Source organism: Grampus griseus (assembly GCF_964374135.1).
Source record: "Grampus griseus genome assembly, chromosome: 10".
In the NCBI taxonomy this organism is placed as follows: Eukaryota; Metazoa; Chordata; class Mammalia; order Artiodactyla; family Delphinidae; genus Grampus; species Grampus griseus.
The window spans coordinates 21,630,795-21,654,675 of record NC_139004.1 but is presented as its reverse complement, the minus strand read 5'-3'; the positions used below and the strand labels follow the sequence as shown (position 1 = coordinate 21,654,675).

At 41.4% G+C, this 23,881-nt stretch overlaps 1 protein-coding gene across 3 annotated transcripts; it reads right to left on the bottom strand.

The window, feature by feature from the left end:
* Positions 1 to 1,860: 1,860 nt before the first annotated feature.
* ZKSCAN8 (zinc finger with KRAB and SCAN domains 8) lies at positions 1,861 to 23,332 on the bottom strand. 3 transcript variants are annotated; one of them, XR_014297283.1, is made up of 7 exons: positions 23,200 to 23,332; positions 16,177 to 16,680; positions 15,391 to 15,532; positions 13,264 to 13,355; positions 12,879 to 13,002; positions 9,472 to 11,220; positions 1,861 to 1,914 (listed from the first exon to the last, which is right to left on the bottom strand). XR_014297283.1 is itself a non-coding variant. In XM_082662984.1 (6 exons), exons 2-6 carry the CDS (start codon positions 16,591 to 16,593, stop codon positions 10,259 to 10,261), a joined length of 1,737 nt encoding a protein of 578 aa, XP_082519110.1. In that variant the 5' UTR covers positions 16,594 to 16,680; positions 23,200 to 23,332; the 3' UTR covers positions 8,394 to 10,258. The 3 variants fall into 3 exon arrangements, 2 of the variants coding, with proteins under 2 accessions (XP_082519110.1, XP_082519111.1); XM_082662984.1 differs by lacking the exon at positions 1,861 to 1,914 and having other exon boundaries at positions 8,394 to 11,220; XM_082662985.1 differs by lacking the exon at positions 1,861 to 1,914 and having other exon boundaries at positions 8,394 to 11,220; positions 16,177 to 16,677.
* Positions 23,333 to 23,881: the final 549 nt, after the last annotated feature.

Below are 23,881 nucleotides of genomic sequence, written 5' to 3'. Positions count from 1 at the left end.
CCTTTAATCCTGCAGGGCAGACGTTACAGTCATCCTCTCATATATAAGAAATCTAAGCAGATAAGTTTTCTGAGGTTGGACAACTAATAAAAGCTCCGAGATGGAATTTGAACCTAGATCTGTTACAGTCCCAACTCCTTCCATTTGCCTCCCAGCAGAACCAGCGAATGGTATCTCAAGGCTTAGGTCTTAGAAAGTAATCCCTATATTAATTTGTAAATTTAACACTATTCCAAAAAAATACGAACCTTTTAATAAGTAGATTTTAAAGTTCACATAGAAAACTAAACAAGCAAGACTCCGCCTGCGAAAACTGAAAAAGAAGGGCGATGAAGGGGCACTTGTCCTAAAGAATTTTAAACATATTATAAAGCCTCAATAATTAAACAGTGTGGCACTGGTGAAGGAGATAAACAAATGATTCAGAATAGAAGGTTCAGAAGTAGATGCAATCACAGGCAGAAATCTAGCATATAATAAAGGTAGCCAATCAGTAAGAAAAAGATAAATAGACTTTTTAATAAATGTATGCAGAGAACTGGGTAATCATCTGGAAAAATATTAAACTGGATTCTGACCTCACTCTGTACACTGGTAAATATTTCAAATAAATAGAAGTTGTAAATGTTATAAATGAAACCATACAAGTGCCAGAGGAAAACATGGGAGAAGTCTTTTATAACTTCAGAGTAGGAAGCCCTTTCTTTCTAATTAAGAACCAAAATCCAGAGGCCATAAATGAAAAGATTGATAAATTTGACCCTGCAAAGAATCCATACTCTGGCAAGGTAAAACAAAAAAAACCACTTAAGTCGAGTGAAAAACAAATAAAAAATGGAAAATATACTTACAACTTATAGCTCAGACAACAGACAGCAAAGGGAGAACTTCTGAATAATACAAATCATGGAATTGGCAGAGCTGAGCTGGATTCCCTATTGTTCCACCCTCATTTTGAACTTAACCAGATTGCTGAGCAGTCATAACCACACAGTTATGCTGATCTCATTAAACAGAAGTTTAAGAAAAAAAAAAAGTGTCCTCAGGTCCCTTATATCCAGAACCTTCAGAAAACTACAGAATGTCAAACTTTAACACTTAACAACACTCCTGTAGGGAGAAGGGTCCCTGTAATTGATATTTCAATAGTGTATTCCTGGCTAGGAGCTGCAGAGACAGTGGTTCTCCTTCTGCTGCCAGAGCTGACATTTATTAATAGATCACTTCTTGACTGTGTGCAAGAAATGGGACCTAGAAAAAATTAAACACGTGAAATTATGGGGAATCACTGTATAAACAAATAAATCAGCAGAGCAGGCCAAGTCCCAGGAAGGTAAGGAGAGGAAGAAATAATTACAACAAATATCTAGATAGCACTTCTTTTGTACCAGGTAATGTTCATGTAATGTAAAAGGCAATTGCTTTTATCAACCTCATTTATAGACGAGGAAATGGAAGCACAGAGATTAAGTTATTTGGCTACTATCACAGTCTGACTTTAGACTTGCATACATAAAACGTAGGAAAAAAAAAAGAGAAGAATCATCACTAAGAGGCTGAAAGTTTTAAGATGACTTGATAATACCTCTCCTTTGCTGCCCTCTTGTCTAGGTTCATCCTACTCCCTCTTGAGGTCCTCCAGCTTAGTCACTTTCCCAAAGACCCTCTCACCTCTCCCCCCAATGCCACTCCCATTCCGAGACCTGGCATTCCTCATCAGAATAGTCAGGAACTGGACTCAGCCATTGTCAACCGAGCTGCTGGAGCCAGCTCAGAGCAGTTTTCCAGTAACAGAATCCTTGGAACCAGCAAAAGCAGGTCTTCTAAAAATGCATACATGCAGCTTTCTTGTTAATTGGAGAGTCTGCAATTCAGTAAGATTCCACTTGAGGGCCTCCCTTTTCCGGAATACTTCTGTAAAAGAAACATAAATTTACTCAAAGAAAAAGCAGATTGCCACAGCTGTTACACTAATTACTGAGGGTAATGGGAGAAAAAAAAGAAAAAGAAAGAAAGCCATGTCAAATAAGGGGCTAACTTTCAAAGACGGGCTGTCAGATCACAAACTCGGATTAGCAGGCGTGGCCCTGTGCCACAGGAATCTCCTTGCCATTGCCTCGGAGCACTACTGGGAGAGGGCCTGGAGACGTGCGTCGGGAGAGAACAGCACCGCCGTTGCTGGTAGGCGGGTCTGCACACGTGTGGACGGAAAAGTTACTGCTAAAGGGGAAGGGCGATTATTTATTGCCAAGCTGAAATACAGAGGTGTATTCTGCATTCTAAAGGAAGTATGGGCACGAAACGCAGATGTGGAAGAGGAAACCTCTCCTAAATTTAGAGATCCTAATACTTCCACTCATTTGCAGTTTCTCCCTTTTGTTTGGAATGGCAAGCTGAGGGGTCTGGTGGGCATTGATTCCAAATGTACCAGGGGTACACGTTGTTAATGTGACTCAATAAATCTCTGAAGACCTCAGAAAGATAGGGGTTATAATCCCGAGAGAAGTAGTCCAAATGTGGACTCCAGCAGCACTAAATCGCGAGAAAAACCCTTCCCCGGGAGGTTGCATCTGGGCTTAGCGCCCACCGTCCCAGGACTGCCTCTCGGGGCTCATGCCAACGCTCCACCCGGTCCGACCAAGGAGAAGGAATCCGAGGGGTTGCAGCTGAGCAACGCCCACCATGCCACCGCCCAAACGCAGAGGACCCTACTACTACAGCCCGAGCAGCAACCTGGCCCGAGAGCTCCCCGCGAGCGGAAGTCCCTCTCAGCACTTCCGGGGCGGGGCCTAGCTTGTACCCAGGCAGGCAGTTGTGGGGTCTGGGCAATACTGTCATTCCTGGGAGCTCCTCTGCCCCGAGTCTTTGAAAGACTCCGAATTCCTGCCTCACCCGTCACGAAGGTGATTTTTTGCTTCCTGATTTTACCCAGGGTAGGATCACCCTTGAATATTGGAATTTAAAGACACTGCAGCTGGGAAAGGGCAACATCTCCAGTCTGGGCCCTACAGGATTCCTAAAACTGACCCACAGGTCCCTAAGAGCTCTGGTCTTCATTATTAGTATTCTGAAGCCAATGCTGCACATCCTATGTGCTTTCTCCAAGATTAGGAACCAGACCTGAGAGGGCAGGACTTTAAAAAGGGCGGCGGTACTGCAAAATCCCTTGGACTACTCAGTCGTTTATCAAAGAATTTAACTCAAGACACCAGTCAATATACTCGTTTGGACATACAAGCTGATGAAAGGAATAATTCCTAAAATGAAACACTACAAGTGGAGGCAATAAGTATGAATACATCCCATGGCACACTATGAAACAAGAACATAAAACAAGGGTCATGACTAGCCAAAAAAGAAATAGGCAAAGCCTCAGGAAGCCTGGATTCTAGTTTCGCCTGTACCACTAACTTAATGGGTGACCTGGTGCAAGCCACATGACCTCTCTGGACCTTCATTTACAGAATAACGGGCTGGAAAATGATCTCAAAAGTCACTTCCAGGGTTGAGAGTCCGCCTGACGACGCAGGGTACACGGGTTCGTGCCCCGGTCCGCGAAGATCCCACATGCCGCGGAGTGGATAGGCCCGTGAGCCACGGCCGCTAGGCCTGCTCGTCCGGAGCCTGTGCTCCGCAACGGGAGGGGCCACATCAGTGAGAGGCCCGCGTACCGCAAAAAAAAAAAAAAAAAAGTCACTTCCAAACCTAGCATTCTATAGACTGTATGAGTAAACACAACAGATCAACACAGTTATTTCTTTGCTGTATTACATAAACTGATTTTTCTAACTCTGGGATTGTTACTCTTTAAACCTGTTGAAGGAAGTACCATTGAGTTACAAAAGGAGACTAGTTTTTAAAAAGTCTTCTTTTACACTACTCAATTTCCTAATTAACTAAATTTCCTACTAATATTTCCCCCTACATGTGTTTCTTAAGTAGGATTAACAGAGTATGTTAAAAACTTTTTAAGTGGGGATGTGTTTTAATACTTGGCAAACTTTGACAACGTTCTGGCTTGGGGTTTCCTTGGGAAGTTGACAGTTATTCCTGTCTAGTGGCTGTCCAAGGGACTGTCGAGGGTCATGTGTTGTCCCCAAAGCTAAATCTTTGGTAAGTTGCAGGCCCCCTGCTAAAGAGATAGGCCCCAGTGTTTTACCTTGTATTTTATGTAATGAACCAAGATATAGAAGGCTAAAACTAGACTTGTACTCCTACAACATCTTCCACTTGGTATAAAGGATGGAGGCAGATTTGATGCTGAAAGCAATCTTAAAACATACAGGTATGTTGCTGTAAACTCCAAACGTTAAGGCTTTTTCTAATCTTACAAACTACAAAATATATAAACATTTAGGATTCTCATAAAGCTTGGCATAGCTAATTTTTCTAATTGTAAAAAAAATCTAGTATTTCGTCTCTCTTCTTTTTCCTATTTACCTTAAATATATCTAGACCAGGGTTTCTCAACCTTGGCACTATTAAACATACGGAGCTTGATAATTCTTTTGTTGTGGGGGTTGTCCTGTGCACGCAGGATGTTTAGCAACATCTCCAGCCTTAACACTAGATGCCAGTGGTATCCCAGCCATCCACTAGAGGTACAACTGAAATTGTCTCCAGACGTTGCCAGATTTCTCCAGTTGAGAACCACCAGTCTAACTTGAGATACAAAAGCCGATTCTCAAGCACTGTTGCAACGATAAACAGTAATCTTTAGAGTTTCCTATTTTCTTTCTTAATCAATAAATAACTCTGACCAAACAAATAGAAAGCTTCACATTTCAACTTTTCACACATACCCTCCTAAAGTTGAATTTTTTGGTCTTTAGTCTTAGGTACAGGCAGTTATTGATGTACAATGGAAATGGGTCTGTGCACAAAATAAGAAGAGGCATATATCCTCAAAAGCAGTGTAAAATTTTCTGTATATAAAAAAATAATCCACACAATAATTCGACAAGCATTTATTAAACGCCTACTATGTGCTCAGCACTGTACTAGGCACTAAGGGGTGCAAAGATACAAATGTAAAAGTTATTATTCCTGCCCTCAAGGAGCTTACAATTTAACTTGGGAAATAAATACAAATGTGAAACTACAATACAGAATGCTAGAAAATAATTACATAACAACATATTAGTAACTGCATGGACCATAGTAAAAACTCAAAAGGATCAGTGCTGAGGCAGCACAGAATAAGGGAGGTCTCAGTGTGAGATGAAATCGTCAGGGAGAGCTCATTCAGAAGATGTAATGGAAGCTAGGCTTTGAAGGGAGTAATGAACATGAGCTGGGGCCAAAGAGAAATCTAAGCAAAAGGAACAGCATGAGAAAGGCACAGAGGCAAGGGCTTATAAGACAACAGTGGAAGGTCACAGGAAGTTTAACCATGATAAATCAAGGTGAATATGCTAGAGAGTAATGAAGCTGAGGCAGACTAAGTATGGAGGGCAAGGTAATGGAGAGCTTTGAACATCATTGCTCTGATAGGAATTATTTGCTGGGTGTTCTTGAGTGAAAATGAGATATCATGAAAATGGAGTTTGAGGAGGACCATCTTGGAAGCATACAAGGTGGGGATCTTGGGAGTAAGTAAACTGAAAAGAAAGAATTACAATAACCTGGGCCTCAGATGATATGGATCTGCAGAGAAGGATATGAAGGGATAGCAGAAACGTAAAAAAGTCCAGCCTCAAGGAGAAAACTGACTAAGAATTGGTACAACTTAGCAAGACTTTGGACATGAACGATGGAGACCAGAAAAAGACTAAAAGACCACTCTAAGATTGGGATAAGAAATATGAAGGGTAGTGAGTCTGTTCAGGGCAAAGATGTTAAGCAAAGATGCCTATTTAAAAGGAAAACAGGGGTTGGGGACAGAGTGATGAGTTCTGTTTTCAAATACCAAGTTGTATAGGTACCTGTGGAAAAGTTCACAGGTACCTATAGTACCTGTGGGAGACAACCCACAGGGCAGGAAATATTAAGTTACTCAAATATAAGAAGGTAAGTGTAAACAATCACAATGGTTAAACAGGAGTATAGAAAAAGCAGTGAATAAAATTAAGACATGGAGATTTTCTCAGTGGAGAGGAAGAAAAGACCAACAAAGAAAAGCTAAAAGTGAAGAAACTGACCAAAAAGGATCCCACAAGTCAAAGGAGAATCCCTGAGATGCAGGGGAAATTCCCAAGTATGAAATATAGATCTAGAAGGACAAGAACTAAAAAAAGGCATTAATATTTATCCACTGATGATTCTGAGGATATTTCAGTGGAATACAAAAGCCAACAAGGAGAAGTTTTAAGAATAGATTAATGAGGAAACGGGGTTTAATAATGGATGACATGTTTGAGAAACCATGAATGACAGAAGAATAAAATGGTAGTTGGAAATGAGCAGTAAAGTTGAAGCTTTTACACATTTTATGCTGTAGATGAACTTACTGGTGTCATCCTGACTGTCCATCTGCCTGGCCTAGGGCATGGATATTTCATTTCCCTCCACAATGCTACTTTCCCTGGGGCAGTTCAGAAAGAAATGTACTTGAATCTATAAGTTACTGCTTTGTCCTCCCAGTTTTTAAAAATGTTTTACTTCTTTAAACATGTTTTCCTTGCAGAATTTAGCTTTCTAGTACTACAAAGCATCAAAAGTATCAACATTTAAAGATGATATAATTATAAACCAAAATGGCATTTTCAACCAATTTTCCAGTAACTGTATGGATTTGCACCATAGTGCACATTTCCTCCCTCAGTAACCAGGAATACATAATTTTTTATTTTTTATTTTTTGCGGTACGCGGGCCTCTCACTGTTGTGGCCTCTCCCGTTGCACAGCACAGGCTCCAGACACACAGGCTCAGCTGCCATGGCTCACGGGCCCAGCCGCTCCGCGGCATGTGGGATCTTCCCGGACTGGGGCACGAATCCGTGTCCCCTGCATCGGCAGGCGGACTCTCAACCACTGCGCCACCAGGGAAGCCCAGGAATACATAATTTTTAAATGGCTGGCCAGGGTTAGGGTGTTCATTAGAGACACAGCAGACCAGCTGTCAGGAGCACAGGCTTGAGAATCAGACTATGTAGGTTAGAATCCCTGCTCTATCACTTACTAGTTGTGATCTTGATCAACTCATTCAGCTCTCTAAGCCTCAGTTTCCTCATCCATACAGTGGAGTATACAATATCTACCATAAGCATAAGAAATATGTAACACTGGGTTTGGCACATAGTGAGTGCTCAATAAATGTCAGCTATTATTATCTAGAGCCTCGGAACCAAGAGTAAAACTAACTGTTCACATATGGGAATCAATCACTGCATTCTAGCACTGCCACCTTACTCAATGGAGAAAATCTTTGAAACCTAAGATGTCTCTACTAGGACTATGCTGGATCGCAACAGTTACGGAAGAACCACTTTATTACACCAGGTCCTAAAATGAAAAGCTGAGGATGGGAGAAGAAAGTACTGGTGAACAGTTCATTTCAGATTAAGAGCATAAAAACAGAATATGCAGGATAAAGGAACTTAGTGCATGTCACTCATAGTTAGGAGCAAAATAAGGTCATACAGAGTGATCAACAATATTCTAATGCTAAGAGTGAAAACAGGAGACCAAGAATGGGCTTCTACTTATGCCCCCAAAGAAACAATAGCCTTTTTCTACTGTCTTATACTACTTGGCTATCTCTATAGGTGTGCTGAATCAGCCTTGGTATATATCGTTCTTTCAAGTCATATTCTTTTCTCACATGCATCCCAGTAAAATAGTAATCTTTCTGGTCATATTTTCTTTAAATTTCTGCCAGATATTAGTAATTCTGAGATTTAAGTCTGGCTACACATTACTCTGAGTAGAGATGTTAACTGGTACATCTACAGTCATTTCAATATGGTACTCTGCTGAGAGCTTTCATTGGAATAGGAGACAACTGTTCCCCTAAACTATCAATACATGGGAGGAGTGTGTGTATACATGCACATGCACACACACACATACTCTCCCTCTGACAATGTACTCATCCTATGTAATATCTGTACACAGGTAGCATTTGCCTCAGGTAGAATTAGTATCTTAAGGACAATAAGGCACAACTAAAGTGGAGAGCAAGGATCTAGAGACAACTAGATTTATTTCTGGTTTCTTGTAATTTCAAGTACCAGGGAATTAGGAATAGTAATCTATAGGCCAAAAAGAGGGAGAGGGAGGAGGGAGGAGGGAGGGGGGAGGGGGGAGGGGGGAGGAGGGAGGAGGGAGGAGGGAGGAGGGAGGGGGGAGGAGGGAAGATAAGAAAATAAAGGATACTGAAAAGCATTGTTTTGAAGAAGTTAACCAAGGAAACCAGGATGACGAATGACAAGTGGGTACCAATGGTTCAATGAAATAGATGTAGATAACCTTGATGTTATTAGTGGTCAATATGGGCCATACTGGGGTAGGGAAGGGATGTTATAGGGAAGGAATTTACGATCCAAAAGGTGGACCTCTATGATACCTGATTTTATAACTGATTTTTGAAAACATCAATCATAAAACAACATGATTAGAAAGTGCTGTCCCTGTTCATGATAGTCGCAGTGTGAAATTTCATAATTCCTCTTGGAATTTTCATCACAATGTGTATCATTTTCTTCTGGATAGGATTAATGGAATTAATTCCAATTCTGACAGCTGATTTTGGAAACAGCCAAAAGTTATTCAATTCCAAATATGGTGAATAAGTGAGTAATCAAGTGGTCAAAAATGAGATGAAATTCAAGAGTAATAGAGTTTTCTTGTATGGTCTATTAAATGGGAACCTTGAGAATGTTCCAAATATCTAGAGGAGTGGTAGCACTTGGAATAATAGCACTACTGGAATAGCTAGAACTGCCCTATTTAAAGGACAACCCATATTTGGATTCTTCTGGAAGTTGTAGGTGTTACTTTAAACCAGCCTCATTACTTTATACAATATCCCCTGGTATACTGAAAGCTTCAAAGATGAAATATAGTGCTTGGTGATGATGAGTTTAATACTGTGTCTTTGCTGGATTACAGATGGAGTGCACCAGAATTCAGAAGAATGAGGAACTGTGAGGTGAAGTATTCAACTGATTACCGCTGTAGATATGGCAAGAAAGAGATGAAGAATGAGGGAGGTGCTGAGGCCATCTAAGGAGGTGGGTCCAGGGTAAAGACAAGAGTGTAGACCATCTAGTCAGGGGGTTTGTGCAGACCCCTGAGAGAGTGGTACCGTAATGGGCCAAAAGAGATGAGTATACATTCTTTGTAAGGATTTTTATGTCTTCTTCAAGCACCTCTGTCTCCTTTTTTTTCCCCATGTGATGCCTTAACGAGGATAGTGTAAACACCTATTTGTACCACAGTGTACAGTGGGAAGGTGGAAAGCAGAGTCAGAAGTCACCAAAAGGCACAACCATCCAAGCTCAAGAGCAGCGGGGCTGAGTCTCCACTCACCTCTTTCTCTGCATCATTCCCACAACCATCACTAATGCGTCCACTTCCTCGCTGACACAGGTACTGGGACTGGGAGTGGTGAAGGATACGTATGGATGCTCAATGACTCAGTGGAGTCAGTGAAGGTGATATATGAAGAAAAATGCTGGAGTGCTGTTAAAAATATAGCATTCTGAGTTTGCATGGGAATATGGATTTCCACTATCAGGAGCATTAGAATAAAATAAAATGCACACTTAAGCATAAATACATGAGATGTCTGTAAAAATTTCCCTAGAACTAGGATCTTAGAAAGCTAAATATAAGTCTCACACAGAGGCTGCTTCAAACTCTAAAGCAGCTTCTTAGGTCAGATTAGGAGCACAATTGCACCTTTAGGGGAATAAATGGGAGAAGGGATCACAGATGGGAAGAAACAGAGGAACTAGGAGGAGTAGCCTCTCTCAAACCTATAGCTACTCACCAAAAAGACAAAGTGAAGTGCCTCAAGCCGCGACAAGCAACTTGCTCTAATGCTATTTTAAGCTTCTAAAGGATACCTTAGGCCATCAGGAGCTCCACTCCATCAGACACCTCCCAAGATAGTCAAGCTAATCAACCTGCATCAAGGCACTGTGCCCAAACTACTGAAGAGCTATTCTAACTTTGTCACCACTATCAATTCTGACCCTAGATAAGGTTGTAATGATGCTGAACTTTCTGCCTTTTTGTTACACTGAAAGACCTCTCACTAGCACATGGTTCCTCTAATGCTGAATAATGCCCAATCTATGACTAAAGTTTTTTCCTAAACTCCCGTGGATTCAGACTTTTCTCCACTGTGGATTCTCTGATGTCGAATGAGACTTGACCTCTGAATAAAGGCTTTCCCACACTCATTACATTGATAGGGCTTCTCCCCTGTGTGAATTCTCAGATGCTGAATGAGGCCAGTGTTCCCATTGAAAGCTTTCCCACATTCTTTACATTTATAGGGTCTTTCTCCAGTGTGGATTCTCTGATGTTCAATAAGGCCTGACTTTTGACTGAAGGCCCTCCCACACTCATTGCATTTGTAGGGTTTCTCCCCAGTGTGGCTTCTCTGATGGCCAATAAGATGTGAGCTCCGCCTGAAGGTTTTCCCACACTCATCACACTCATAGGGCTTCTCCCCAGTGTGGATTCTCTGATGTCCGATGAGGTGTGAGCTATGACTGAAAGCTTTCCCACACTCATTACATTCATAGGGTCTCTCCCCACTGTGGATTCTCTGGTGCAGAATAAGGCCCGCACTCTGACTGAAAGCCTTCCCACACTGATTGCACTGATACGGCTTCTCCCCAGTATGGATCCTCTGGTGCAGGATCAGGCCTGTGTTTTGACTGAAGGCTTTACCACACTCCTTACAGTGGTAGCGTTTTACTTTGTTGTGGATATCCTGATGGGAAAGAAGGGCTGACCTGTAACTGAAGGCTTTACCACACACATTACACTGATAGGGTTTCTCCCCAGTGTGGATTCTCCAGTGGCGAACAAGACCTGAACTCTGAGCAAAGCTCTTCCCACATTCATCACATTTATGTCGTCTCTCTTGGGTGGGATTTCCCCGCTGCCTCTCTAATGTGCCCAGAAGGTCTCGGGCTTCTCCATGCTCAAGACCCCCGATAACATCCCCGTTGCATTTGGCAGCTGTCTCTTCATGTGGTTGGATTCCAGTAGATATTACCTGTTTTGAAGCTAATTCCCTGTTCTCATTCCTGGTCTCACCACCTGGAATAAAAATGTAATAAACATCAAGCCAACGTCACTTCCTATACTCTATGTTAGGAGAAAGAAATCAAAGATGGGGGAAAGGAATATACACTTGGAACAGCTACAAGTAAACGCAAAGCTCCCACCTGTCTCTGAAATGCCTTTGTTAATATGGGGAGAAAGGAGCAGGGTCAAACAGAAGTACCACACACCAACTGGGGAAGAACTGCCATCAAAAAATAGGGTTGATGGGGCTTCCCTGGTGGTGCAGTGGTTGAGAGTTCACCTGCCGATGCAGGGGACACGGGTTCATGCCCCGGTCCGGGAGGATCCCACGTGCCGCAGAGCGGCTGGGCCCGTGAGCCATGGCTGTTGAGCCTGTGCGTCCGGAGCCTGTGCTCCACAACGGGAGAGGCCACAACAGTGAGAGGCCCGCATACCGCAAAAAAAAAAAAAAAAAAATAGGGTTGATGGAAGGAGGACTAAAGTAGAGAAGGGATCAACTGCAGAGAAGTGGAAGTTGGGGAGTGGGAAGGAATATGGAACTACGAAAAGACCTAATGAGTGGAAAAGGAATGAAAAAGTCCCAGTCATTAAAAGGGAGGAGCACAATAGGTCTAAGTGAGAGAATCTATGTGAACTCAGAGAGCACTAAAAGATTTCAATTTCCAACTGGCAAAGAGACCAATACCCAGTTACAAACTGTAAGGTAAGTCCTAGATTAGAGAATAAAAGTGCCCTTTTATTTTTTAAAATTTATTTATTTATCCTGGTTATTTTATTTCTATTTATTTTTTTAATTGAAGTATAGTTGGTTTACAATATCGTGTTAGTTTTGGGTGTACAGTAAAGTGATTCAGTTACACATATATATGTGTATATATCTTTATTCTTTTTAAAAATTCTTTTCCATTATAGGTTATTATAAGATATTGAATATAATAGTTGCTGTGCTATACAGTAAATCCTTGTTGTTTATCAATTTTATACATGGTAGTGTGTATCTTAATCCCATACTCCTAATTTATCCCTCTCCCCACCTTCCCCTTTGGTAACCATAAGTTTGTTTTCTGTGTCTGTGAGTCTATTTCTGTTTTGTAAATAAGTTCATTTGTACTATATTTTAGATTCCACTATTTTTTAGATTCTCTGTCTGACTTACTTCACTTAGTATGATAATCTCTAGGTCCATCCATGTTGCTGCAAATGGCATTATTTCATTCTTTTTTATGGCCTAGTAATATTCCATTGTATTGAGATATATATACACACACACACACACACACATACACACACACCACATCGTCTTTATCCATTCATCTGCTGATGGACACTTAGGTTGCTTCCATGTCTTGGCTATTGTAAATAGTGCTGCTATGAACATTGGGGTGCATGTATCTTTTCAAATTACAGCTTCTGTCTTTTCCAGATACACACCCAGGAGTGGGATTGCTGGATCATATGGTAACTCTATTTTTAGTTTTTTAAGGAACCTCCATGCTGTTTTCCATAGTGGCTGCAAAAGTTCCTTTTAGAACTCCAGAAGTCTCAATATTTTATCTTTCTGTTGTATCCTGAGTTTAAACTCAACTATGTCTTTCAGAAAGCTCAAAGCTACTGTACACATAAAAAAACACAAAACTGTATATGATAATAATAACCAGAGCTTTCCTTACCCAGGGAGAACATGTTTCTGTAATTCTCTGGCCTGTTATCTCTACTCAGATCCTTCTGTGATGAATCAAGAAGCCATTCCTCTCGAATTAGGGACACAGCCATGTCTTCAATCTTCTCCAAAGTCTGAAACAAAACAAGATGCCCATCTGGGACTGGGACTGTTCCACAGTTCAAACCCAGAATGTCAGAGAGATCCACCAGGGTTGGAGTGGATCAAGAGGTGGGAATGTACTGTGTAAAGGGATCTGCATAGCTAGCAGGAAAGAACAGGAAAATGCACCAGATTCATTGGGGGAAAATCAAGGATCAACCTGTCTCTATGCAGAAGAACATGGGGCAAGTTCTTAATGGAGCTATGGGGTTTCAGTGAGGAGCACAACTCACCTGGAACCCTGCTGTAAGAAGTGTAGCTCTCATCTCCTGGTCTCGAGGACTTCCTTTCTGGGAAGGAGTAGGACTCTGTGAAGCAGATATGGCTGAGAGAGGAGAAAGGAGCTATGAATGAGACCAGCCTTGTCCTGTGGTTATAGGAACCAGCACTAACACATTCCAAAATTATTTGTATTTCAGCCGATATGCATGCCAGAGATTTTGAGTATGAAATGCTGTTAATCTTGGACTCTGGGTTCATACCTATGGTTGCTCACAAAACATCTGCACTTTGATGTCCCACTCAGCCTGAAGTTACATGTCAAAAATAGAAAGTGTACTGGTTTCCTAACAGGAAGTGCATTACAACCTCTTCTCTACCACCAAAGCTATATTCCATCCTTGTGCTTGTACACAGTATTTCTTTAGGTCCTGATCTCTTGCCAAGCTGAATATGAGAAGCAATCTATCTCTACTAACTCTACTACTTTTTTGAAATGTCTACCATGACTGCCAGCATCTGCTTCCTATAGAAACCAGACAGGGTAATATCAAAATAAACATAGACTACTGTGTCTTGGGCAACAGGCATTAGAATTTTACATAAGGATTGTATTATTAATTGAAAATGTTTCTAAACTTCTTTAGAAATATTAAAAATCCACTAATTTAGAATAAATTACTATAAACCACACAAATGAAAAAATAAGAAATTCAGGGCAAGTATGAGATGAGACTAGAACATCTTATCTTGTTCTGTAAGAAAATTCTCAAAAAATGATGGAGAAATGTCAATAGGACACAGGAGCCAGACTGAAGAGGCCTCCTCTGGTCAACTCTGAGACAATTTAAGCAACAAAATAAAGATAGTAACAGAACATTTCTGGAATAAAATAAGAATTTATGAGTCCATATTGATAAATAAAAAAATGAATAAATAAAATAAAATGGGGGAAGGAGAGAACACTCTCCATTACAATAAATAAATAAATGTAGAAGAAATGACAGAGTTAGAAAATAATCACTTTAGTAATCACTGATTCAGTCAAGAAGCATCAATAAATACTAAAACTAGTGTTTCAGCAACAAAAGTTTCATGAGGACCAGGATATTTACATAGACTCAAGAGTATCTCCCCACAAATTACTTATTAACTACAAAGTAACAAAAACCTAGCAAGAATAACCTTAACCAAGTCATCAAAGATAACATTACCAATAACAGGCAAATTCCTGTTGTATTCCTGAGGACAACATCACTTCTGGGATGTTCATGCCAAATATATACAACTCGAATCTACATATGAGGAAACATCACATAAACTCAAATTGTTGTCATTCTACAAAATAACTGACTTGTACTCTTCAAAAATGTCAAGATCGTGAAAGGCAAAGGAAAGGTGAGGAACTACTCCAAGTTAAAGGAGACTAAAGAGACAGGACAGCTAATTGCAAAGTGGGATCTTGGACTAGACTCTGGAAGAACATTATTGGGACAACCAGCAAAAACTGAATATGAACTGTGGACTAGATTAGTATTGCATCAGTGTTAAATTTACTAATTGTGGGCGCTTCCCTGGTGGCGCAGTGGTTGAGAGTCCGTCTGCCAATGTGGGGGACACGGGTTCATGCCCTGGTTCGGGAGGATCTCACATGCCACGGAGCGGCTGGGCCCGTGAGCCATGGCTGCTGAGCCTGCGCGTCCGGAGCCTGTGCTCCGCAACGGGAGAGGCCACAACAGTGAGAGGCTCGCGTACCGCAAAAAAAAAAAAATTTCCTAATTGTGATCGATTTATTGTGGTTATCTATGAAAACACTCTTGTTTAAGAAAATACATACTGAAATATTTACAAATAAAGTGTCATGATACCAGTAAAACCTCAAAATGCCTATGTTGTAAAATACACTGTGGTAACAGAAATGTATGAATACATAAAACCCCCAAATTCTTTAATTTGTTCATGAGTTTACCACTGGGACTAAGAGTCTGTATTTGAAGCCTAGATAAACATTTAAATCAGGTCTTATTGCTGGTCTGTAAACAGTAGAGGCTAGTTCCTTCCAGGAACTAGACAGGTATCCCAAAGGTACTTTCTTTCCTCTCTGCTTTCCCACTCCTCATCAATGAAATCTAGCTCCTCACCTCTGTCTTGTGGCCCTTGGAGCACTGGAGATTCGTGCTGGGTTGCCACAGGTTGGAGCTGAGTATCCGGAGGCTCTGGTGCAGATCTGGAATGCACGACCTCCTCCCAGAGTAACCTATGTCCATGTGCACGAGCAGGGACCTAGAAACAAGACACCTGCATTACAAGGAGTCCCTTTGAGAAATGAAGTGAACAATGTAACAGTACCAAGAGCACATCTAAAGGGATACATACTGGGGGAAGGAAAAAGCAGAATATCACTTAGTTAGGAACACAAACATGTTGATTTGCACAGAAAGGCATCATTTCTGCTTAGTACTGAAGGAAAAGATTTCTGCTGATGCCCTCCCTGCTGCCCACAATGCTGATATTCTGCATTCCCAAGAAAGGGGAAGAATGATAAACAGAAGCTTAAAACAGTGCTCTTTAGTGGAAATAACTCTTGATAAGAAACTAGGAAACCTGAGTTACGGGCTCAGATCTGCATTTAGTTATTTGGGTGCCCCTGAAAAAGTAAGTTAAGCTCTCTATGCATCAGTTTCCCATCTAGCAAACAGAACAATAATACAGTTGTAGGGATGTTATGAGGATAAAAAATGGATTTATATCCTTTACAAGAATAAAAAGAACTCTACAAATACAAGCCATACCACACGATAACTCTTTTCATCCTCCTGCAACACAAACTCATGCTCAGCATTTATTCTCCCATTGTTGTGTCAATGTCCCTCCACCCAGCTTCCTGGACTCTCACAGTCAGAGCATGCCCACCTCCTTCTACTTACTGGCCGTCCCAGTATATCAATTTGCCTTTCCAAATCCTCCAATAGAGTCACCACCTCCTCTCCATTCTCTAGATGATGTTCCTTAACCAGAGTCTGGAGCTCCTCAGGCAGGATGGTCAAGAACTGCTCCAGCACCAGCAGCTCCAGGATCTGCTCCTTGGTGTTCAAATCTGGCCTCAGCCACTGGTGGCAAAGTGCTCGGAGTTGGATCAGAGCTTCTCGGGGTCCTAGTGTCTCTTGGTAGCATAACTTCCTGAAGCGCAGGCGGAACAGCTCTTGGCCAGGAGGGTTATTTTCATGTAGACTTGATTCCTGGTCCCAACCATGATCTTCCTCTACCTTGATGATTACAAGGTCCTCTTCAGGAGCCTGGTCTGGTGGGGATGGGGCGGAAGACTTCCTTGATTCTGCAGCCATTTAGGGCCAGAAAAGCTCAGGAGACTCGTTTCCACTACTTTATCTTCTTAAGAGAACCTTCTGAGGGCCTCTTCTTTAAGGGTACTTCTTTGAGAAGAGAAAATGACAAATAGTGTAAAGGCAAGTCAAAGGTCATAGTAATCTACTGAGATATCTTAACAAGTTCCCTTCCACGACATGGACTTCATGGCTCAGTCATTTAAGTGATCCTCTCCAGAAATAACTCCTTGCCTCCTCAGCCTTCTGCATGCCAATCCCATCTGGGAATAACCCTTTCCTTCTGCTTTCTCTCTTGGGGATGTGGAACATGGCTAAACAAAGTCAGGAAACCATGTAGACTGGGTCTAACTGAAATTCTGCATTTAACCTCATCCGGCCCTCAGGGCTGCTGATTTAACTCCTTTCAACATTTGCTATACCAGCTATACTGTTTCTATACATTTTGGCTCTCAACCTGCCCCTCACTCTCAACATGAGACTAATTCCCATATAATCTAGCTCAAGATATTGTCAAGAACTGTCCTAACACTTTCTTCTTCTCCACCTAACATTATCATACATGTGCTCCCCCTGCCATCTTCCCCCTGTCTCCAGGCTAACTTCTACTATGGACTTTACCTCAAGCTCTGTAACTCTTCTCTGGGGCACAGGTCCTGCATCTCCAAGGAACCTGGATGCCCTATCAACACCTGCAACCCCAAAACCTAGTCCCATACACTAATGATGTTCCAGAATGTTTTATAAATAAAATCATACAGCATGTAGCCTTTTGAGTCTGGCATCTTTCACTTAGCATACTGTACTTGAGATCATCAATGCTGTTGTACATATCAGGAGTTTATTCCTTATATGGATGAATGTTTACCCATTCTCTAGTTGACAATATCTCAATTGCTTCCAGTTTTTGATGATTACAAGTGATGCCACTATAAACATCTGCACATGAGTTTTTGTGTGAACACAGTTTTCATTTCACCTGGGTAAACATCCAGAAGTAAAATTGCTAGGTCATATTGTAAGTATATGTATACCTTTATAAGAAACTGCCAAACTGTTTTCCAAAGTGGCTATAATACTTTGCATTCCACTAGCAAGATGTGAGAACTGCAGTTGCTCCATATCCTGACCAGCATTTGACATATAAATAAATATATAGACATATATATAGATTTAGATATCCTAAAGGCATATAGTGGTATCTCACAAGGGTTTTAATTTGCATTTCTCTATTGACTAATGACGTTGAGCACCCTTTCCTGTGCTTATTTGCCATCCATATAGTTGGTCCTTCATATCCATGGGTTCCACATCCCTTGATTCAATCAACCACGGATCAAAGATGTTTGGGGAAAAAAAAATTCCAGAAAGTTCCCAAAAGGAAAACCTGAATTTGCTACACACCACCAACTATTTACATAGCCTTTACATTTTATGAGGTATTATAAGTAATCTAGAGATGATTTAAAGTATACGTGAGGATGTGTGTAGGTTATATGCAAAGACTATGCCATTTTATATGAGACTCGAGCATCGACAAATTTTAGTATCCATGAGGGGTCCTGGAACAAATCCCCCATGGATACCAAGGGACAACTGTATCTTTTTTGGTAAGTATCTGTTCAAAACATTTGCCTATTTATAAAATTAGTTTTTTTTTATAATTGAGCTTTGAGAATTCCTTACGTATTTTGGGTACAAGTCCTTTATGAAATACGTGACTTGCAAATATTTCCTCCTTTACATTCTTTTAAAAGTGCCTTTCCAAGAACAGAAATTCGTAATTTTTTTTTTTTTTTTTTGTGGTACGCGGGCCTTTCACTGTTGTGGCCTCTCCCGTTGCGGAGCACAGGCTCCGGACGCGCAGGCTCAGCGGCCATGGCTCACGGGCCCAGCCGCTCCGCGGCATGTGGGATCTTCCCGGACCGGGGCACGAACCCGCGTCCCCTGCATCGGCAGGAGGACTCTCAACCACTGCGCCACCAGAGAAGCCCTGGAATTCATAAATTTTTGAAGTTTGTCAACTTTTTCCTTTCAGGCATTGTACTTTTGGTGTCATATCTAAGAAATCTTTGCTTAATCTAAGGTCACAAGGATTTTCTCCTGTTTTTTTTCTAAAAGTTTTATAGTTTTAGGTTTTACCTTTAGTTCTATGATTGCTTTTAAGTTAATTTTTGTTCAGAGTTTGAGGTATGGATGGAGGTTCATTTTTTTGCATACAAATATCAATTGTTCCAGCACTATTTGCAAAAACAGATTAAACTTTACCCATTGAATTGTCTTCGCATCTTTGTCAAAAATCAAGTGACTATACATGTGTGGATCTCTTTCTGGAGTCTATTTTGTTCCACTGACCTATGTTTTTCTTTTTGCCAATACAAAATTGTCTTGATTGCTGTGGCTTTTAAAATCTTGAAATTACTAAGAGTCCTGCAACTTTGTTGTTCATTTTCAAAATTGTTTCAGCTTTTCTAGTTCTGTTGCCTTTTGATATAAATGTTATAATTGGCTTCTCCTACAAAAAAAATTCCTGGAATAGGATCTGTGTTGAATCTGTAACTCAGTTGAGGGACAACTGACATCTTAACAATATTGTTTTCTATTCCATAAACATGGTATATCTGTCCATTTATTTAAGTCTTCTGATTTCTTTCATTAGTACCCACACTATTTACCTATTCTCAAAGGACAAGATAAAATGCTTTCTTCTTAAAATCCTTTCTTAATGATTCCAATTGGAAGTGATTTCCCTCTTATTCTATACATCTGTTACATAAGTATGTATTACTTTAATGTTACTTTTGCCATAATTGTGTATTATTAGTTGCAAAGGAGTTTTGACTTTCTAATTTAACTGTATGTTTCCCATGAGTATAGGTCTTTATCTTTTATCTTACTGATAGAATTGAAGAACATTAGAGGGCTATTATTTACAATACCCGACACAGACTGTATTTATATTTGTTGAAGAGTAAGTTTTAGATATAAGGCCTGAGGTCTTCTTTAGACCTGTTCAATTACAGGGTCCTATTTCTTTGGGGGATATATGTCTATGGCTTTTACCTTTGGTGTTAGGCATCATCTCTTGCCTGCAGTAGCAGTGGTAAGTGGTCTTCCTGCCTTTGGTTATGCTTTCTTTCCATTCATGTTCCATAAAGATGCTTATTGTGGGTTGAATTGTTCCCCCCCCCCAAAAAAAAGATATGTCAAGGTACTAACAGCAAACAAACAAACAAACAAACAAAAAACATACTACAGGGCTTCCCTGGTGGCGCAGTGGTTGAGAGTCTGCCTGCCGATGCAGGGGACACGGGTTCATGCCCCGGTCCGGGAAGATCCCACATGCCGCGGAGCGGCTGGGCCCGTGAGCCATGGCCGCTGAGCCTGCACGTCCGTCCGGAGCCTGTGCTCCGCAATGGGAGAGGCCACAACAGTGAGAGGCCCACGTACCACAAACAAAACAAAACAAAACGTACTACAATGCATAACATAATCCCCACAACAAAGAATGATCTGGTCCAAAGTGTCAATATCGAGGCTGATAAATCCTGGTCTCGTGGAAATCATTCAACTCTAACTTAAAAAGTCTCAGCTTATCTATTACCTTTTAAATTAGGTTTTCCCTGTTGCCCTCACTCCTCAGCTGCCAATACCCCCAACCCCCTGCCCCAGAAGATTAAGGTGCTCATTCTTTTTTGTTTGTTTGTTTTTTTGCTTTTTGTTTTGTTTTGTTTTTGTGGTACACGGGCCTCTCACTGTTGTGGCCTCTCCCGTTGCGCAGCACAGGCTCCGGACGCGCAGGTTCAGCGGCCATGGCTCACGGGCCCAGCCACTCCGTGGCATGTGGGATCTTCCTGGACCGGGGCACAAACCCGCATCCCCTGCATCGGCAGGCGGACTCTCAACCACTGCACCACCAGGGAAGCCCTAAGGTGCTCATTCTTGCCAAGTTATTTTTTACATGGTCCAGACATAGGATTTATCACACTGTGTACAGTATGTACTGCAAATGTCAGCCCATGGCCATGGTTTTCTTGCAAATGTTAGTTTGTAGTCGTGACCTTTTTCTTTGTATCTCTTTTTAAGCAGGGAAGTTATATTGCATATTTGTATGTCAGAAAGATCACAATGGCAGCACTGTGGAAAACAGGATGGAGAAAAACATAACTGAAGGCAGCACTGTAGAGAATGGAAAAGAGCATAACCAAGGGCATCATATCCAAAAGCAACTGGCAAGAAATGCGAACATCAAGATAAAATCCCAGACCTGTAGTCCGCCAAGGGAAAGAAGAGGTAGGCACTTATAAGGAAAATCAGATTACATATTGTTCCTGACATGAGTCTTAAAAGCAGCGTCTCTATCTTTCAGGGGTTTTGGGCCGAGAGGGTGGGGTAGGGTTGGCTCATAGTCTCTCAGTCTAATGAAAACACAGAACTTCTCCCCATAAAAAAGCCCATAGGCACAAAAGTTTACATTCAATTTCATCGGGTTCATTACACCAAACGCCCACCTAAGGACTCCAGGAAGGTTAAGAACCCCTACATAGAGAGAGTGGACAGAAAAGGAAGAGAATTTGAAAAGTTATCTTTAAAATCAGACAAGACTGGTGACAGTAGTTTTGGGAGTAAACTACAGATAGGAGAAATCAAGGAGCAAGAGATAACGTTAAATATGGTAACTGACAACAGAGGGTTTAATTCATAGATGATAACTTTACAGAGAAGTGAGGGAATTTCCTGGAATACAGAGATTTGAGGGAAGAGTGAATTTGGACAAGAGGCTGAGATTTTGTGGAGGGTTTGAGACAAGGGGTAAACAATTTTGTTTTGAACAGACAGGGTTAACATCCATGGTTTTAAAATAATTCATTTAAAAAATCAAGGAAAATTTAATAAATTCTTAAACTAGATACTTACAGTTTAAAAACTTAGAAGGTCATTACTATGGGACATGAATTCTGAACTCTAATTGTTTTGAATGTGATTCTGAATAGTCATAGTTTTACTATGTTTTCCTATGAATTTCCTAAAGTCAAGGTTCATCTTTAAGTACTGAACTACTGGCCACCTTCCATCTTATAATCAATGCTCGTCAATACTAGCTTTAAAAGGTTTCAATGTTAAGTGTGCATCACGCAAGAACTTTATGTTGTTGATATGTTAAAACAGTAATATAATACTAAATGACATTAAAATCTAAGTAGTGAAACTGATGGGAGTCATCTAATTATCAGATTTGTTCATATTTTAAACCAAATCAACCAACAAATCTTATCCATTATCCATTTGATTATTCTTTTTAGTAGCTAACTTTCCATTTTTAGCCTCTTCCCTCTCCCATGAGACAGTTTTTGAAAATTACAGCCTATAACTAAACAAGTACAAAGATACGTACTACAAAATTAGTCTACTATGTACCCTCCTCTCAAAGTATATACACCTGTATTTAGGTTGGTAAGCACCTTGTGGATCAAGACTGCGTCTTACATTCTCTTTTAAGAATACCTCATCAAGTTTCTTGATTTAGGAAGCTAAAATAATCAATCTTTAAAGCTTCTTCTCATCTCAAACGCTATAATCCTGTGAACTACTGAAAGCACAACCCATTTTAACAGCATTTCAACAGATGAAGAAAGAATGTTTTCTTCCTTTAGACTATTAAGTCTAATTTGGGATGTTTGAGAGCTGAAAATAAAACAAAACAAAGATATTTTCCAGGCTTTAAAGATAAAGGTGAAGCAAACACTGTGCTTTATAGGTATCTCAAACTGTGTTAAGTTTTAACATCTACCACATTTTACACTTAACCACAGCAGAAATTCAAAATATGTATGCATTTGCTACAACAATGATTACTGCATAAGTATACTTAACTGAACTAATCAAATAGATATAGGGATTATTTTTTAGAGGTGGTAGTGGCAGTCTTAATGTTGCCTGACAAAAATTACTCATGAGTCACTTGAGTTTTGGAAATGGGGCCCCTCCGAAAGAGTTCCCAGGCATCTGCTTCAATTAGCTTTAATAAACTAAGTATTCTGAATAAGTCTGAATTTTACATCACCACAAAGTTGTCAAAAAATGTTTCTTTTGTATATTTATGCAGTCAACACACCACCACATTCTGAATACACCACAAAGAGCAAAATAACTTAGCAGGAAAAATTGGCTTCCAAGGATAACTGGGGTTTCCAAAAGCAAAATATATCTTAAAAATAAAAAAAGAGAGAATTGTGACGGAAATGCAAAATTGCTAAGTAAAAACAATTCAGATCGTGGAAAGAGGAGGATGAACGATAACACGGGGGAAAAAAAAAGATAACCCGGGAACAGTTTCCTATTTTAAGACAAAATCGACTGCAAATAACGCCACAAAACGATTAGCGATGAAGACAGCGAATCTCTACTAAAGGTTCCCTCGCAAAAAGTTTAGGCACGCGGACTCGGCCTGCGCTGGCAACCAAAGCGACCCTTGATCCACCGAATCACCGGGGCGCCGACTTCGGCTCAGGTCCCCTCTCAAGACCCCTCACGCTTGTTCTCACCTGAGGCCTGGTCTGGCCACAAAGCCCTCCCCTTCCTCCGGCCCGGAGCCCGAACCGTACTCACCGTGAGTTCCAGCGGCGGCCCGGGTGGGGAAGTGAGGCTGCAAAGTGTGGACAGACCTGGGGGGAGGGCTGGTAGAAAAAGGGGCGAAAGCTGTAACCGGACCAGGCCCCTCCAGCCCCTAACTTCCAAACGTGCGGAGGCACAGCACCGGCCAGCAAGCATCTTGCCCCAAGCCACTTCCGGGAGCTCTCTAGGAATCCTGGAGGTCTGAAAGCTCTATGGTCGGCCGACTAAGCGGACGGGGGCACCGCGCCCCTCTCACCAGTACTCTGGGCCTAGCGTTCCTCTTGCGTCTACGCGTCGCAGGGTTGCGCGGCTTTAGGGCATCGGGAAAGTCGTGGGGAATAACGGACTGTGGTGTCACCTCTGCCCCGCGCACCTGGCTCACCCAGTCCGCTCGGCACGGTCGCTGGGGAGGTAACCGTCCCCCGGCGGGCTGATCCGAGGGCGTGCGGGGGCCAGCGATGAGAGCAGGCGGAAGCTGGGGTATCGGTGGAGGAGGATGCGCCTTAAAGATCCTTATGATGCTAATTAACTAGACTCGCGTTTGGCCGGGTTAGTTACCCCTGTACTTTACTGTTCTCGCTTCATAAATATGTCCAGTCCTCTCACATAGACTGCAGATCTCTTGAGGAATTTTGTTAATCATGGTTCATAGCTTTTCGAATCCCCTACGGCACCT

Bases quoted from the DNA above. Each gene is read 5' to 3' on its own strand.
- ZKSCAN8 (XM_082662984.1), bottom strand. From the start codon at position 16,593: ATGGCTGCAGAATCAAGGAAGTCTTCCGCCCCATCCCCACCAGACCAG. The intron at 13,356-15,390 runs GTGAGGAGCTAG...CTCCTCTCTCAG, and splicing joins CCAAGGGCCACAAGACAGAG to CCATATCTGCTTCACAGAGT. The intron at 13,003-13,263 runs GTGAGTTGTGCT...GTTTTGTTTCAG, and splicing joins TTCTTACAGCAGGGTTCCAG to ACTTTGGAGAAGATTGAAGA.